The 19,362-nt window shown below is 38.0% G+C and overlaps 1 protein-coding gene across 1 annotated transcript in view; it reads left to right on the top strand.

The window, feature by feature from the left end:
- PCDH10 (protocadherin 10) overlaps positions 1–17,771 on the top strand; it is a 61,418-nt gene extending 43,647 nt beyond the window's left edge. The window contains exon 5 of the mRNA XM_039224436.1: positions 17,294–17,771. Coding sequence (XP_039080367.1) covers positions 17,294–17,361 — 68 coding nt within the window. The 3' untranslated portion in view covers positions 17,362–17,771. The remainder of the gene's footprint in view (positions 1–17,293) is intronic.
- Positions 17,772–19,362: the final 1,591 nt, after the last annotated feature.

The following is a 19,362-nucleotide window of genomic DNA, read 5'->3' as shown; positions in this document are numbered from 1 at the left end:
CTTAATATAACAGGTCTAAGGGGACATCTGTTCAAAACTGAGTCTCATTCAAAGAAACATATGCTAGGTTTAAAAGATTTTGCGATATTTATACTTTTTAAAGTAGGCATTTAGTTCCATATGATTCTCATGATACCCACAATGAATATTTTAAGTATACATATAAATTTTCCACCTAATGTTATATTTTCTTTTTAATTTTTTTGATTTTTAGTAATACCAAGGGTCCACAAAGAGTAATATAGAAGTTTTACACAGGATATGAGTGCCTTCAAGCAATAAGAGGAAAATATTCTATCTAAAATTTTAGACCCAAATTATTTCATATTTAAAATCAATGGACACATAAGAAAAAAAATGCATATGGGTATCATAATCCAAGAAGAAAACATACATTAAGGTATAGTTTTTTAATAACGTAAAAAATAATCTGGATGAATATTACAGAAATTTACATTCTGAAATAACTAAAAGGTAAGAGAAAAGTGTACTTTGTAACCTAATGTGTGTGGTTTACGTAACTGATCTTCTTGAGTTCAAACTACACATACCTGAACAGAAAATTCATTTTATGAAGCAACAAGGGATAGGGAGAGGACTAGGTATTTCTCTTGCTCTTTTTGTCTAATAAAGCCAACCCTATGGTGGAAAAAAACTAATAAAAATATACAGGAATGATTCTCAAGAGAATGTTAACAGCTATAGTTACAAGTTGCTTTGTTCCCCTAGACCTGTGCCTCCTATTCCTTACTTTTACCCTTTCTGGGATTCATATCATGGACTCTTCTATGTAGCCAAGATTATGAATTTGCAGACATAAAAATTGAATTTTGTTAAATTACGCACTTCTAATTAAGGTCCAACAATGAGGAGAGGTAGGAATGCATAGTAATATCTGCCTTCATGAAAATTCTAGTTTGCTTAGAGAACCAAAGAAACGCTAGGAAAATGTTAAATAATTCAACGGCCAAATAATTAAGTAATCAAATTTGTGGTCAAAACCCAATAGTAGGTCACAAGAGTAATTCAGTGTATTAAGACAATAACATAAAAGCAAAACTATAAGTAAATAGAATAGGAAAAAAGTAGAGTAGAAGAGTATGAAAACACATCACTCATGGTAAAAACAAATAGTTCTTTGTGAAACATTTTTTTCTGATACATGTGTAAAATAGGTCACAATGTGAAATCTATTTCTTGCTGTGAATCATTACCCAAATGTTTGAAAAGCACCTCACCATATGATCACTATTTCAAATTTAAATCTCTTTAATGCTATAGAAAGTCAGGGAGATCTTTTCAAAAAGTTATCGCACATCTGATTCTTGATCTTTACCTTTGTAAAATATGAAGTACACTTAGCTGTGAAATTCTTATGAGAATTAGGTGAACTGACGTGTGTGAAATGCGTAGCACAATGCTAACGCACAATAAGTGGTATATTTAGTTACTAATACTGGTTTTCATCACTTTATCGCTGTTCTTGATTATCAAAAGTATGGAATATAGGCTATAAATGGAAATCATTCCTTTCTCAAAACTCCACACTGCTTTTGAGTTGTAGTTAAGCAGCCCTGTTTGCAAAATCGCAAAATGAAAGTTAACTTGCCTTTGGTATCTACTCATCAACTCAGTTCACCTTTGCCTCTCTATTTATTGGTGGTATGGAGTCCAGGAAGTAAAACTCACAGCTGCTGAGCCCCATTCATTTATCTTTACCCCCCCCTTTGCAACTCTCAAATAGCCCTCTATCCCCACTATTGCAAAATATATATGTATGATTGCACTAGGATATATTTACCTGATATTTTCCCTTGACCCCCAATGTGCTTTTTGAATAACTTTCTATTTCCATGCAAATAAATGTTTGTTGGAGTTACTGAATAATTGACAGAATCATATTTTTTGCATATGACGTATATCATAAAATGAATTTGGGCAGTGTTAAATAACAAAAATTCACTTGAGTAGATTTTAAAGATTTAACTGGATTTATTGAACAATTCAGAAATCTGACATCCCATCTAGCAAGTAGAAAAGAGCTCCAAAGGGCTACAGAAAGGGAAAGGTTATATAAAGCCAGGACAAGAGAAGCATAAACAAAATAAAGGACTATTTCAGACAAGATCGCCTCCCTTGAGGGGCTAACAGGGACTTATTATGTGGATTACTTCACTGGTGCTGAGCCGAGGATTCCAGACCAACTAAGACTAAGACTGCATTCCTGGGGAAGGTTGAAACTACAATTAGGTTAGGAATAAAGCCCGCATTTGGTGATGTGGGCCTAGCAGAAGTAACTCCATGTTGGACGTGCGGTTTCCTTTTTAACAATTCCTTCCTTTTGATCAGACTGTCAGCTTGACTGAGAGATGTGATCAAAATTGAAGGCATTAGTACCCCTCTTGGCTACCACTTGCAGCTTCTGTTGTTTCTTTGTGTGGTTTCCATAGGTCATCAGTCCAGGTTCATAGTCCTTAGATTTGTCATTCTCTTTGCTTCTTTTCTGAAATTTCAGTCTTAGGGAGATCATTCTCTTGGTAGCTAGCAGCTGTGAACATGCATTTAAAGCTTTTGAGAGAATACAATGCACTAATGAGATTATTATGATTATAATAGGCAGGATAGTTTTTAATGTGTGGAGTGCACGTTGGAGCCGTGGTCCCCCAAACCCAACCAATCAAAATAAAAAAAAGTCAAAGAAAGATCGCCCTAAACGAGTCACCTTTTCAAGCCAAGTGGCTTATTCAATGATCTTATATAACCTGGTTTCAACTTCCACAGAAGTATTAATCCAGGTACAGCAGGTTGGTGTCAGCCCCACACTGACACCTCCTTGCTGAGCTTAAAGATAATCAAGGACTATCTTGTCCTTAAGAACTACCTTGGTCAGAAATGTCTAAAGATCTTTTTTGGGTAGCTATTGTCTTAGCATCAGATTCTACAATATCTTCAAGAATTAGGGAGAGGTTTCTGATCATGTTCTCATTTACGTTTACTCCTGGCCAGGGAAGTATGGCCCTGCCAAAGGAAGCAAATTGTGAGTCATGAGTGCCTCCTGAGAGGTTCTTTCTACCTCTATGGTGTGAATTTGGGGGGGTCAACTCATGAGGTGTCTTAGTTAGTCTGTGGGAAATTAGGGGCACAGTTGAATGACCTAAGAGGCATTGCCCAGGTGTGTACCAGCCATCTAGGTATTTAGGTCTAAGAAGAATGATAAGCACCATACACAAAGATAAACCCATTTAGGCCACAGACCATTCCCACTAAAGAGGTGCTGTTAATGGATTCATTTACAGACAATAATGCATTTGCCCCATTCACCCCAGAGGTCAATAAGGTTTTCAGCACATTCAGAAAGTAAATCTCATAGCCTGAAATAAAAAGTTGTTCTGAATGCCTTGCAAAGATAGGTGCTGCTGAAGAGATCCCTTAGTGATTGGGGACAGATCTGATCCAGATACTCATGGCAATGTGGGGTGGGATTGTACAAAGATTTACATGGGTATATGCATCTAATTGCATAAATACAGTTATAACTGGAGAAAGGAAAAAACAAGGCACTGGATATACTGATCATAAAAGTGGAACTTGGTAAGAGACTTCTAAGAGGGATTGACTGGAGTTCACCCCCATTAGCAATGGTGTAGGAAATATGGATGAGGGTGTTATCTTTCCAGGTCAATGCCAGCATAAAGGAAAGAAAGAGAAGTGGTGAAAAACCTTTCATGTTCAGTTAAAGTATGAAGTGGGGATCTGGTGTCTTGGGTGGAAGCAGTCTACACCGATGTCAGCTACTTCTATTCCTTGTCAGTTTGATTTTAGGGGTCTTCAGCATCTGTACAGGCCAAGATGTCAGGTAAAGCCTTCTCTAGCTGTGAGATGTGTACCTTAGATTCAGCGCCTTCTAGTTTTGCAGCAGTGTCAGTGGTCAAAAGGACTTGGTAATGTTCCTTCCAGTGGGGCTGAGCTTTATGTTTTCAGAATACTGGCTCTAGGCTTCAGCTAATGACCAACAAACAGAATTCTTTTGATTTGGGATCTCGGAAGACTTCTTTAACCTGTTGATACTTACAGACATGAAACAATTATAATATATAAGATATTAAATAAGACATTATTTACATATTTATTAACATATATTAATATAAGACATTAAATACTTTCAGTAATGAGTCATACTAACATGACGAGGGATCAGCAGGAAGGTGTATACCAACAGACATTGGTTTACTGGTGACTATCTCATGTAGAGTTAGTTTGTTGCCCGAAAGGGGTCTGCGAATAGTCAGTGAGGCCAGAGGCAATACCTTAGGCCAAAGGAGTCCAGTGTTTCAATAAGTTTAGAGGTTTTGAGTTTGATGATCCCATTAGTTTTCTCAACCTTGCCTGATGATTGAGGATGACAGAGACAGCAAACATTCCAAGAAGTTTGGAAGATTTTCACTAAGGCTCATATGATTTATCCAGTGAGGTGGGTGCCTCAGTCACTGGAGATTGCGGAACGTATACCCCAAGTGGGAAACACATTCTCTAATAATCTCATTGCCACAGTGAGAGCATCAGCTTTGTGGCAGGGGGAGGCTTCAAACCATCTGGAAACATAAATAAAATAAGAAATACATATCAATAACCCACAATAAGTGGCAGTTGAATAAAGTCTAGCTGCAGGTGCTTAAAAGGACCAGAGGCCATAAGTCTGAGGCCTCTTAGGACAAAAATAGTTTTTCCAGTACTATGGATCTGACAGGTTAGATGTTGGTAGTAAACTGTTTTCCCAATTTTATAGAAGTTGCTACACCAATGTTTATTCATAATTTGAGTCATCTTAAATGTGTCATGGCAGATAAAGGAATGCAAAATTCTAAAGTTGGAGTTTACTAGGGAGCCAAGATGAACCATCATCTTGGGTCTCCCATAGCCCCAACTGTTTAATTTACAACCACTATTTGCCTTTATTTTTTTCTGACTCAGGAGCAGACAATTGCTGTGTGCCAAGACCATCAGGATGACAAAAAAGTCTGACAGTGAGGGGTTAGTTTTTGCCAAAGCAGAATAAAGTTCACCACCTGAGCTGCAAGTTTTAAGATTCTGTCGCTGCTGTCTGTGCAGGAAAGTTAGTGTGGGCCTCAATTTTGATGACAGTAATTTCAGCAGGTAAAAGAATAGCATTAAGAAGGTTTTTACTTGTCTGTTTTTGATTGTGGTCTCAGAGAGCAAAAGAAAACCACTTTGTTTCACAACATTCCCCAAAGCATACTGGCTGTTAGTATAAATATTAACAGTTTGTCCTTCCGGTAACTGACATGCTCTGGTAAGGGCCTGGGCTCTGCTTGTCTGGCTGACTTTGCTTGTGGAAGATGCCCCCTTTCAAATAGTCCTTATTGGAAAGCAAGACCCTAGAGAGCTTAGAAATGTCTTTCTTCATTTCTACAGTAAGACCTGTAAACAAACAAGATTATATCAGGATTAGTTAAAGGGCTGCCGTGTAAATCTGCAGTTTAAAAAAAAATTTTTTTTAATGTTTTTACTTATTTCTGAGAGAAAGAGCGCCAATGTGAGCAGGGTAGGGTCAGAGAGAGAGGGAGACACAGAATCCGAAACAGGCTCCAGGCTCTGAGCTGGATGTCAGCACAGAGCCTGATGCAGGGCTCAAACCCATGAACCATGAGACCATGACCTGAGCTGAAGTCCGATGCTTAACCGAATGAGCTACCCAGGTGCCCCAAATCTGCAGTTTTTAGTATCTGCTCTATCGAATGGATCTTTTCCCCCAGTGGTTCTAATTGTAGACTTCTTGAAGTTGTAATTTCTGAGCTGGGCAGACCCAGTTTTCCAGAGCTGTCCTTGGGTTGTTCAAAATGGTTTTATTGCCCTCTTTTCTGTTTACTTAATCACAATTTTTATTTCCTTATTATGAAAGCTAGGGTTTTAAATTTCTTAAATAAAGCAGTCATATTAATCTGTGACTAAATGTCTCAAGGGGAGCATTCATATTTGAAAAGAAATCTATCAATGCATGTAAAAACTTCTGTTGAGAACATTGTGTAATTGTTTTTGTTTTGTTTCATCTTACACACCTACTTTTCTTTGAGAACAGTTGCTAATCATTGGGTCATTGCTCAACCAGTCTGCCTGGGAGTAAGAAACATTTAATGAATGTTGCAATTATCTAATTTGGAACACAGTCAGCCTCCTCTTTCTCCCTTTATCATTGTGAGTGACTCTTAATCATGAAAAAAGAGAAGAAAACAAGTGTTAGTGTGGTGAATTGCATAAGCCTGAAACTGATTTGTATCCTGAAAGTGTGAGAGTTTTTATATTCTTAGTTGTGTTTCCTAATTAACAATGGAGAGAAAGGGTGACTTCAAGGTTTTCTGGCAATATCTTTTTTCTCAAAGTTGATGTGTGTCTGTGTGTGTATGCATGAGTGTGTGCAAGTGTGTGTGTGTGTGTGATGGAGAGAGGTATTAACCAACAAAAAAGAGACTCATGGAGGAATACATGAAGGGAATCATTTTATAGACAAACATGTATTCTGTGCTCCTTTATTAACTAATATTTAGAATATCAGAATGCTTGGCTGAAAGACAATGATATATTTGATCTTCAAAACACTGCCATGAGCTTTTCCACATGTGGGCAATCAATGGTCAATTTCTTTTCACGTTTTGTGATAATAGCCTTATTTTATACTGGGTTACACAGACCACAAAGAGAAAACACAATGGCTACAATAAAATGTACGAAGTAAAGTTAAATTACAGAGAGAAAGTAAAGAAATGTGAGGCCAAAAAGAAAGGAAGAGAATTTAACCATTGTCTTTCTTTATTCTCCAGTAAGTTTTAAGAGATTGAGAAGCAGTTATGATTTTCAAAGTTCATGTAGTCATCTAGATACCTAAGTTAAAATAAGGAGAAAAGTAATGAAATTAAATGATAGTTGGGTAACTCTAATTAAGATACAATAAAGAATGAGGTAAAGTGATATGTTGGACCCTAGGAAGGAGTAAAATAGAGAAAGGATATATAAATTTTATTTTAAAATCTAGGAATACCAAACTATCTCATTGGGATGCCTCTGTAAATGCTCGTTTTGTGTGCATTGTTTCTCTGACAAGGATGTATGGATTTACATGACAATGTGTGCAAATATTACTGAGTTCAAAGGTGTCTCAATAATTTTAAGAAAATGTGCTTGCAATGATAAGAACCAGAACAGGAGAGAAACTGGAAATACTGTTTACAGATCATGCAGAATCAGTTGACACTGGCAAAACATTTCATAAAGCTATATGACAAGTTTACAACACTGTGATTATTCATCAAGAGTATTGCTACTGAGGTGGGAAGAATGTTTTCAACTGCAAATCAGTTAGGTGGACTGATCAAGGTATACTGGGTATTTTTAAAGTTTAGATATAAAGCACAGTTTTAGTTTAAATGCAATACTTCCTTTAGTGCTAGAAGAGTCTGTTTCAGTATTAGATATAATAATAATTAAAAGATGAAAATAAATGCTGCAAATAATGAAGCATTACAAATTTAGATAATGTTATGACATAATTCATGACATTAAAAACAGAAAAAAAAAAAAAAAGAGAAAGAAAGAAAAGCTGGGACCAGCACCTGGGTGGCTCGGTGCGTTAAGCAACTGACTTTTTAAAATAATTTTCTTATGTCTTTATTTTATTTTGAGAGACAGAGAGTGGTTGCAGGAGGGGCAGAGAGAGAGGGAGACACTGAGTGGGAAGACAGGCTCCAGGCTCTGAGCTACCTGTCAGCACAGAGCCAGGTGCGGGGCTCAAACCCACGAACTGTGAGATCATGACCTGAGCCGAAGTTGGACGTTTAGCTGACTGAGACATTCAGGCGCCCCAAGCAATTGGCTTGTAATTTTGGTCCATTCATGTCATGACCCCAGCATCATGAGATTAAGCCCCACCTCCAGCTCTGTGCTGAGCATGGAGTCTGCCTGGAATTCTCCCTCCCTCTGCCCCTTTCCTCATGCAGCTCTCTCTCTCAAAATTAATATTGAAAGAAAGAAAGAAAGAAAGAAAGAAAGAAAGAAAGAAAGAAAGAAAGAAAGAAAGAAAGAGAGAGAGAAAGAGAGAGAGAGAGAGAGAGAGAAAGAAAGAAAGAAAGAAAGAGAAAGAAAGAAAGAAAGAAAGAAAGAAAGAAAGAAAGAAAGAAAGAAAGAAAGAAAGAAAGAAAGAAAGAAAGAAAGAAATTGAGATAACAAGACATCTATTGTGAATCTTTAGCTAGGAAGCAAGCGAGCACAATTAACTTGCGGACTGGACTAGTAAAAATGGAGCAGATGGACAGAGCTGGGAGACATTTCAGAAAACAGATTATACTTGCTCCCTGACTGATGAAGGAGAGGGAGAAGTAACTGTGACTGGGGTTTTGGGTGCACCTGAGTGGATCATGCTGTACTTAAACAAGGCAAGATAAAAGAAAGAAAAAGAGTTGTGAGGGCGGTAGTCTTACTTGTAGCAGGACTTGCTAATTTCCTTTTATCATTCAATTTTGCTATGCTTGCTAACCAAGTGGAAATTGAACTAAGTTATATTTAAGCATACCATAAAATTTTAGATTTTTATCCTTATATCAAATAATAGTCTCTCTAATGTATTCTAGTTTACTCTCTGTATAGTAATATATTATTACTAGAAAAATTTAAATTACATCTCTGAGGTGGAACTTTTTCATTATGTTTATGTGGAAATAATTACATATGTAATAAGTTATACATATGTAATATGTAAATTAGAAATGTTTTTAAGGGTTTCCTTTTTTTCCCCTGTGCAACACTGGCTAGTGTATATGCCAAAAGGGGTCTTGACTAATTTTAAAAAGGATGCAGATTAAGTCAAACCCTCTCACTCTTTTTGTGACACATGCATGATATTACGTAACAAAGAGGAAGGTATATAAATAAAAATAAAGATATAAGAATCATAAAAATCTATTTATTTATATTCAATTTCCATCTGAGTTCAAATAACATTTTCAGCAGATTTTTTAAAAAAATCCTAACACCTTCATGTTGTTTGACCTTTATTCATCAACTCCCATCTAAACTCTATCAGCAATGAATCTTATTTTCTGTTTTACTTCTTTGTAAATGGACCCCACAGAATAATAGACTTTTAGTGCAGAGCAAATCCTTGAAAATATTCTGGTCCTTAACCTATCTATGAAGAAAATGAGACAAATGTAGACCAACTGATGGAAGAGCATAACCATGAACTTAACGTCCAAACCTTATCTCTTGACTGAATTCTTAACCTGTGCCAGGCTACATTTCTAGTCCCTGTGTCTTATTTTAACTTGAAATCCTAGGAGTAACTATATTTAAAAAATACAAAAATAAGTTATAGCATCTAGAACTTCACTTTATATTTTTAAATTTCAATGTTCTCCCTATGCCACATGCTCATTTCTAAGGATGGTTCTCATGTACAAGGCACCATGCAATGTGGCCTAAGAAACTAAAGACAGTTTTGACTGTCCTTTTACGGTTTATATTTAGAATAAAATGTTGTTTTAACATATGCATTTTTATTCCTGTTAACAACATGCTATGTTGGCAGTGAATAAGCAAAACTAAAGTCAAACAAATATGAGTACATCTCCCAGAGAAATCCCATTTAGCAACTGCTCCTTCACCAGGAATAGGTCTGAATAACCAGACTTTATAAAATCATCATCAACTAACTTCAACTAATTTAGTTAAATACTGAAAGAAAAATAAGAAGGTAGGTAAAGGGTGGTTTTAGTTGTCAACTATTCACCCTGTTGGAGAGGGAGAGGTTTCCATCTTAGGGTTATGGGGATAGAAAACACACGACATCTGACACTGGATAGACAGATGAAATTGACAACAATTTATGAGTCACATATTTTCACAGACTAGGGGAAAAGGATATCACACAGACACAGGGCCACACGTCCAGGGGGTATGAGAAGCAGGCCTTTTTTTGATATCAAGAGGGAGGTATTCTCTCTGGTTCCTGCTAGAGGGTGTGACCAGGGAGAATTCAGTGGAGCTAGCAGGGAAATGAAACCTCACTCCTTAAGAGTGAACTGAGCCTGGTCCCACTGATCAGCAGAGCTGCTTGGCTCTTTGGATCTTCTTTTCCAGAGGAGAATGCAGGAGGTGAGATTAGACCATTCAAGGAACTCTAAGATAGGCCAGATGTCAAGGTGGCCCATAATATTGTGGGTTTTAATTTTAGCCCTCATACCAAATTGACCCTCTGATGTCTTGACATCAATTTTTACCTTGGTGATGAACTGAGATTTTTAGGTAGGAGAAGTACCTCTAAGATGTGAAGTAGGCACTTGACCAGGAGGAAGAGACAGCATGATGAGAAAAACAACTATTTTGAGTTGCTGCCTAGGCATTTCACAGGATGACAACCCTGCTTAGACCCAGACAGAGTCTGGACATTTAGATAAGGACCTAAGCTTAGGATTCCCATCAAAAGTTCCTGCTTTGCTTTTCCTGGGGCACCTTTTAAAACAACCACTTAGAATTAAGCCACTGAAAAGTTAGCAATCTCCACCCCAACCATCTTCTAGGTACTTACTACCCTGCTCTCTATCTCCTGCTTTCTCATGCCCTGGGACAGGACAGGGGATTGCCCTTTCCCTGGCTCTTTGCTCCCACCCTGAGATTTGTAAGTAGGAAACCTTGTGACTTTACTTCCTTTGTGTGATTGTGTCGAAACTGTGTTATTGATCAAAATAACCCTGGGGTTTTACTTCCCCAAAGTGGAAGTTCAGATGCGGAGCTGACTGACAGATTTGTATGGGTGGCTTATGCCTCCTCATTCAGCAGATCATAAACTGCATATTTTAAATTTAATACATCTGCTACTGGGTGCCCAACACGGAGGGCCACATAGTGAGGTGACCTTCAAAAACATGACCTTTAGAGGTCTTCCCTTTATGGCCAATAAAGGGAATTAAGGAACCTGTGTGGCATTAGTACAGGGACTGCATGTCCCCAGGGCATGTGGCTTTAGGCTAAACCATATGTGTGGCAATCACAGGGGGTTATTTGCTCTCTTTGGAATTCTTTGAAGGGGCCATTAAGCCTCTCAATTAAACTGGCTGCCTGAGGTGTACTGGGAACATGGAAGTTGTACTGAATGTCTTCTAGAAGAGCCCGATATTGCCTATTTTGAGAAGTGAGATGAATGCCTTGGCCACCTTCAGTAATCTCTGAAATTCCAAAGGGGGTAGGGAGTATATTGGCAAAGACTTGAACTGTGGCCTTAGTACACATAGTAACATCTGTTACCTTGATTTGTATTTTAGGTCCCTGTGAGGCAAGAGTGCTTTACCTCAAAGGAAACAATTCTTTCATAATACACCAAGAGTTTATAAAAATGTACATACAGAGCCATTTTCTGGCCACGGTATGTGGTGCTCAGGTGACTGCTTGATGTACGGCCAATTGTGCTGATCCTTAGATCTTGTTGTTTATCAAGGACATCCTGAATAAGAATGAAAAGCAGCAACATTCCACCAAGTTCCATCATGTATAAAAATAGTGGCAATATAGCCCATAAAGTATATAAACTGCCTTTAATTATTCACTCAGTTGCTCCTAAGGGGCTCTCCATGTTACTAAGTGGTCTGGGAGAGGGTTGATCTCCTCTGGCACCATGTCCTCTATCAAGGAACTGAGGAGAGGTGAGGCTATACCATCCTGCAGATGGGATATGTCAGAGGGTCAGATCTGACTCCTGCTTGTAGAAGAAGGGCTGGATAACTGTGCAAAGCTTGTGTGTGTTAGTTCCATGACCCAACACATAACAGTCGGCTTGGTATGGAGGACTAGTTGTTCAGGGTCTGTGAGAGACTGTTTTCAGAAGAGCTCAGTGTGTGGCCAACAACTACCACTCTAATGGTACATAGTGCAAGGACAAGGAGAACAGTTTCCTTTATCAGAAATCCACAGGAATCTTACGACCTGGTGCAGACCTTCTGCATAGAGGAAGAGAAAAACCTGGCAACCCAGAGGTTCCTATAGACAGCTATCTCCTTTTCCAAGGTTAGGCGATGTTCCCAGGGTCAGGTACACCTCTAGTAACATACTTCTGTCTAGGGTGCTAGTCAGGCAATTAAACCCACGATTAGATTAGCCCTTTGGTATGCCAGTAATCAGCAGCTCTAAGACAAGCCCAGGCACATTGGCTATGGACTTTTTTTTTTTTAATTTTTTAATGTTTGTTTATTTTTGAAAGAGACAGAGTGCAAGCAAGGGAGGGGAAGAGAGTGATACACAGAATCCAAAGCAGGATCCAGGTTCCAATGAGGGGCTGGAACTCACAAACTGTGAGATCATGACCTGAGTGAAAGTCAGATGCTTAACTGACTAAGCCATCCAGGGGTCCCTGCTAGGGACCTTTTATTGAGATGGCAGTTGTGTTACATCTTCCGTTGTCTGGGGAGTGGCTGGTACCCAATACTCTTTCCCCTTCTTTTTGTTCTTTTGTTTGTTTGTTTATCTGGGTTTTTTAAAGCGTTGCTTGGTCCATGAGTTGCCAGGGATATATACCTACACTTTGAGGTCAGGAAAATACTTGGGATAGCAGCAAGGAAAACAGTAGCACAGGAAATGGGCAAGGCAGCTCCCATTGCCTGAAGGACTCTTAAGTGACTTATTCAGTGACTTAGTTCCCATGATTAATTCTCTCTAGAGTGGCAATGTCCTTCCTTTCCACAAATCTCATAATGAGCCACCCCTGGACTCCCTCTGATGGTATCCAACCACAGTAATGTCCTGATGGCTGTTCCAAGCAGCTAGTAATGGTTACCAAGTTAGATCCAGTGACCAGAGAGCTCTAGCTTATTTCTTGGTAAGTGGAACCAAAGCACCAGAAGACCAGGTAGGGAGCTGTGTTACCCCGTTTTTATAGGCAGAGGTCCTAGAGACACCTGCCAAATGTAGACTGAAACGGACAGAACATCATGCTGAGGTATAAACAATTCACAACAATTGTCTTCTTTAGAACAAGAGCATTTTGGGGTGGAAAGGGAGGGCAATACCTGCTAAAGACAACACAGTGCCCCATAGGCCAAAGTGCAAGTCCACCAGGAATGAGGCAGCCTTCCCTGTGTCATGAAACCATTTAGTTATCCAAGAGCAGCTAATTCTAGCTGACTGGGTCTCCTTGGTCATGGTTGGATCATCCTGTAAAGGGTTGTTTAACTTGCCTCCTAATCACTCCATTGGTGAGGAGAGAATTTCTGCTCCAGAGGAATGGAGTTGGAGACTATGGAGCATCTAACACCGGACAGAATAGACCAACAGCAGTTTGTTAGTCACATATAAACAAAGCCCTGGGGTGGAAAGTGGCAGGAAGGATACTGTACAGGGCCATGGGGTTGCCCTCAGGAACAGAGTGAACAACCAGGGGCTGTGGAGGCAGATCTTTGTGATATCAAGAGGGTGAGTTGTTCCCTGATTCTGGTGAGATAGGAAAGACTTTTTGAATAGGCTTGTTCAGTAAGCTAGTAGGGAACCGACACCCACATTCACATGACCCCTTTGATCAGCAGGGTTGTCCTGCTAGGAAATATTACATTTGGGAGAAGAGTGGAGAGAGAAACTTGGAGTTAGGTTATTTCGAGTCTTCCTGGTTATGACAGATGTCAAAGCAACCCATATATTGGGCTTAATTTTGGCCATTAAGAATTAACAGTATGCCATTTTAGAGGACCCAAATCCATGAGAACCCTTGAAGAATTTAAGTCTTGGTCAGGCTTGATTCAAACCAAATTTGTCAGATATTAAGCTTCGATTCTTTGAAAGGTTTTCTATATTGTCTTTCAAAGTAGAGCATTTTCCAAAGTGAAAACTAAACTTTTTATAAACACAGATCCCCCAGCAACGATGGGGTTCTTGTGGGAGGGTCTCTTTGTCATCAATTCTGAAATTCCATATCATGTAATTTGATGTGGATCTATTTCCATTTGAATTGCAGATATTTATTAAGCTCCTTCAATCTTTAAACTCAAGGCTTTCAGTGTTTGGATATTTTTTTAATTATTGCTTTCATCATTTCTTCCCTTATCTTTTCCAACTTTTTAAAATTCCTTATTATTTGAATATTGAACCCCCTCTACTAACCTACCATCATTCTTCATGATTTCTTCCCTACTTTCTACCAAATTTAAATTTGCTTTCTCAGAGATTTTTTTATGTTTATCTTCCAACCTTATATTGAGTCTTTTTAACTTCATTATTGTATTATTAAGTCTAAAAGTTCTTTATGTTTTCTCAAAATTCTTTTTAAGGTATTTTGAACTTTTTTCATTCATGCAGTAGTTTCTCTTATTCATCTGAAGAGACTGATGATAATTTATATTGCATTTATAGTGTCTCTTTCCAGGAATTATGGTAGGGATGTTTTGCAAATGTCTGGTGACATTTACACTTAGCTGCATACCCATAATTAAGAACAGTACTCTTGAGACTGCTGGGTGGCTACGTCGGTTGAGCTTCCAACTTTGGCTCAGGTCATGATCTCACAGTTCTTGTGTTCAAGCCCCCCATGGGGCTTTCTGCTATCAGCACAGAACCCACTTCAGATCCTCTGTCTCCCTCTCTCTCTGCCCCTTCCCTGCTCTCACTCTCTTTCTCAAAATAAATAAACATTTTAAAAAAAGGAAGATAAGTTACAAACAGAGAGGGAGGCAAACCATAAGAGATTCTTAAATGCATCACTGAGGGTGATGGGGGTTGTGGGGGGAGGGTAAAATAGGTGATGGGCATGGAGGAGGGCATCTGTTGAGATGAGCACTGGGTGTTGTATGTAAGTGATGAATCACGGAATCCACTCCTGAAGCCAGGACTGCACTGTATGTGAGCTAACTTGGCAATAAATTTTTTTTTTTTAATTTACAAAAAGAACACTATTCTAAATTGTTGAAAGTAAAAGCTGTCTTAGTGTAGAAAGCTTGTTGTATATGTTTGTCTATAGGGTGATCTTGCTAGATCATTTAATTAAGGAAACCCCAATGTCAATATGTTCAGTATATTTTTCTTAGGTTAGTTAGAGATATCCAGAGAAATATTTTTGGGTCTTCTGCCTGGGCACATGCATTCTGAAAGTTAATTGGGGAAAGATGGCTGGAAGACTCAAAATCCTAAGTTTTTTGGGTTTGATGATCTCACATTAAACTGTACCTGCTGTCTTCTGATGTAGGCACCTCTGGTTTAACCTCCTTAGAGAATAAATCTCCTGTCTTCTAACCAGAGTGGATAATTGATCACCTACTTATGCACAGTGGATGAGGGAAACCTGGGAGTCTAATTGCTTCTCAATGACATTTTTGATCTTTCTTTTTATTTTTATATTCACTCCCACTTCAGAACTAATTTGTTCTATTAATTCCTGAGCCTTTGGAATATTCTGTGGGATAAATCAGATTTTTTTTCTTCAAACTCTTAACTTCCAGCTCAAAATTAAATATTTTCAAAATTAATAAGTCGAGGGGCGCCTGGGTGGCTCAGTCGGTAAAGCGTCCGACTTCGGCTCAGGTCATGATCTCACAGTTCGTGGGTTCGAGCCTCGCGTAGAGCTCTGTGCTGACAGTTCTGAGTCTGGAGCTTGCTTCAGATCCTGTATCTTCCTCTCTCTCTGCCCCTCCCCTGCTCATGCTCTCTCTCTCTCTCTCTCAGAAATAAATAAAACATTAAAAAATTTTCAAAATTAATAACTCAATAAAAGTTAGTGATCCACTTCCAAAATGTTGTTACAGTTGTTTTCTCACTGTTGTTGTTGTTGTTGTTGTTTTGTCTTTTACTTGTTCTTGTAGGGTTTTCCATATAAAATGCTCTTTTCATTTATGTGAAGTTTTATAAAAAGTTAAATTTTGTGCACGAATTCATCTCCTCTCTCTTTTTAACTGGAAGCTTAAAAATAAGCTTTGCACATAATGAGCAAAGCCTTGTAACAGAAAGCCATGAAGAAATCTACTCTTAGATTATTGAGTCTGTGCAATTCTTATTAATTTTTTTATGTTTACTTATTTTTGAGAGAGAGGAAGAGAGACAGAGCATGAGCAAGGGAGGGGCAAAAAGAGAGGGAGACACAGAATCCAAAGCAGGCTCCAGGCTCCCAGCTGTCGGCACAGAGCCTGACACAGGGCTTGAACTCACAAACGGTGAGATCATGAACTAAGCTGAAGTCGGATGCTTTACTGACTGGGTCACCCAGGAGCCCTGAGGAACTAATAATTTAAATGTAAGATATAAATAATGCTCCCATTACATATCAATATGACATTATAAACTATGGTATGGGATCTCTATGTTTCCAAATGTGACTATTACAATAATTTATTTTTTACTTTTGGTTTGTAACAACTTTATCATTATCTTGAGATCTATCAAAACTTTAGATCAATAATGTGAAAACCAAATATGTCATATGTGTTGTGATATTTGATATATATTAGAACCGTCAACTGTCTTTCAGGTTATGTCTTACATATGAAAAACCAGTTTGAAACCTGATAGTGTTTTTCTCTTAATACGTTGGTTTATTCATCATATTATTTTACTTTGAATAGTGCCTGAAATTAGTGTCCAAATAGTATCAGGCAACTAGCAAGCTTTAGTACTTGAGGTCAACTTAATTACACTGTGCATGACAGAAACTAGGCCATTTGGGTATTGCCTTTGCCACCAGCAATTGACACCTGAGTGTTAATGAGCTGGTAATTAAGAGCTGGCACAGACAGACACATTTTACTGTTTGGGACTAGGGTAACCATATGCTCCATAGCTTCCATGCTAAGTATTTTGCTAGCTCCAGGATTTACACAATTATGTTTGTGAGGGTGTTTTTTTCCTATGCCATGGTAAAAAAATAAAAATAAAAATAAATAAAAACCAGCTACTTTAAAGATTGGAAAAAACTAAATGTAGTTTAGTTTTTTATGTAGTAGTGATTAGTTTCAGTTTAAAACCATATTCACAGGACTTCTATTTTGAAAAGTCTTTTCTAACATAAAAATAGCACCTAACTAACTTACCATGAATGTATATACATATACGTAGGATAGGCAGCCCCTGGGATGGCCCCTAATGATGTCCATCTCCTGGTACTGAACACTTGAATACCCCCCTCTTTGAGAAGGTAGTTGAGATATGGGGCCCACTTCCATGGAACAGAATGTGGTTCTAATGTTAGGTTATAAAAAGGTGATGTTTTCCTTCTTGAGAAGCTTCTTATATACTCTCTCGTTCTCTTTTGGATTGCTTGCAGAGATTTGGAGGCAGCTCTGTGGTGAGACCCATGCGGCACGAGATCAAGGTCTATCAACAAACACATGAGCGAGTTCTGAAGCAGATCCCCTTCCCCAGGCTGCACCTTCAAAGGAGACCAGAGCTCCTGCCAACAGCTGGAGTGCAATCCCAGAAGAGGCTGAGTCAGAAACACCCAGTTAACGTGCACTAAGAGTTTTGAATCATACATATTTGGAATATATTGTTATGCAGCAACAGATAACTAATACACTATGGAAGTGAAAATCCTATTGTCTGCCACAGCAATATGAATTCTTGATTTTTTCTGATGTGATGTGTATAATCAAACAATACGTACAATGTACATGCATCATTTCTTTGCCTTCCTCTCCAATTTTCTGCTCTCCTTTCTTCCTCTTCTCCTCCCTACCTCACACAAAAGTCCCCATCACTTTCTTGATTAATCTTCTATTGGCTTAAAAAAAATAAAACTGTTCTCATCAGATGAAAAATGTATTAACTTTTGTGAATTTTAGTTGTGGGAATTACTTCTAATTTTCTTCTTTGAAAGAGTTTGCTTTTCCATCGAACCCTCTGTAGGACATAGAGCCTTTTATATGCAGATTGATATAATTATGCTTTGAAATAGCTTTGAATTCCCTGTAGCTTAAGCTGAGAACATGAAAGGCCAAATGTTATATCGAACTGAAGGATATAAAAGTGCACGTACATCAATCCAAAATGAGATATAGAAATGAACAGCTCTTTACACAGTGATGTCAGTTTTTGACAGATTATTGAAGGATCTTTATACTGCCGAGGCTGCTTTGGATAGCATGAAAACTCTGCCCGGGGATAGTCTTATCAGTTTGTATTTTTTATTCTTTCGATACCAAAAGGTGAGTAGATGTTAAGTGAAACAAGAGAAATACTCTCTGACAAAAGCTTTAACTCTCTTCCCCAAAGATGACATCTGGCCCCAAATGGTAAAACATAGTGTGATGCGATGATGGAATCATCCACCCAATCTGTCATGCTAGAGATGGCAGCCTAGATGAGGAGGTTACATTTTAGGAAGTCGACAGAAAACCCACTTGGCAATCTTCACCTCCGTAGAGATCCAGTGACAGACAAGGGTCTCTTCTGCACAGGAGGGGAGTTTATTGTGCCAGTGACAGACATGTCAAGAGGATTTAAAACGCCCACACTCTTTCGTATAACTAGCAGAAAGATAAAAGCATAAAAGGAACCCAGTGCCTTTTTCTATGTTCAAAACCTGGATATCAATACTATGTTTATTTATGAGCAGAATCTTAAAAAACCTAACTTTATGTTGAAAGAGAATGCACTGCTCGTTTTTAATATCCCAACTGCTTTGCGTTAAGTAAAAGTACATCTTAGAAGTATATCTTTGTATCAGCCATGAATAAAGATTTTTTTTTTCCTGCTTAAAGGGCACATACTCTCTTGAAATTATAATCCAAATAGAAGAATGAAATATTCATCTCATCTGGTTTTGTCAGTAAAGGGAAATATGTCTTAAAATTGAAGATGAAAATCGCCTAAACTCTGGTGTTTCTAGCATCTGCAGAAATACTAAGTAAGTATAATTGGAATCAGAACAAGAGGGGGGTGAAACCTTGGACAAAATATGCACTTTGATACTAATATGGATTCAAGAAGAATTGAATAGATGATGAATATAGTACTTATGTGTTCAATACAGCTAAGGCATTGTACTGTTTCACATTTTACAAAGTTTACCACTTACTAATCTGCAAAATATGTATGAAAGCAAATGATGATAAGCCGTAGTTGAGAAAAACAGCACTGTTTTTCTCTGGCACTATAATATATATATGTATATATATATATATATATATATATACACACATACATATAAATATATATAACATGTAAATTAATGTATATATTAGATTAGTGCCACTCTTAACTTTGATATTATAGAAAATACACAGACAATGTGTAAGGAGCAGCATTATTATGCCTCTTAAATTATTTCAAACGGGATTCTGCTAGGTCTACTACTGAAAATCATGTGACCTAGGTAAATTTCTGAAGTTGATT

Source organism: Hyaena hyaena, unplaced genomic scaffold, assembly GCF_003009895.1.
Source record: "Hyaena hyaena isolate Hyena2069 unplaced genomic scaffold, ASM300989v1 scaffold_1639, whole genome shotgun sequence".
NCBI classification, from domain to species: Eukaryota; Metazoa; Chordata; class Mammalia; order Carnivora; family Hyaenidae; genus Hyaena; species Hyaena hyaena.
Note: the sequence above shows the minus strand (reverse complement) of the source record. Positions and strands in the feature narration are given on the sequence as shown.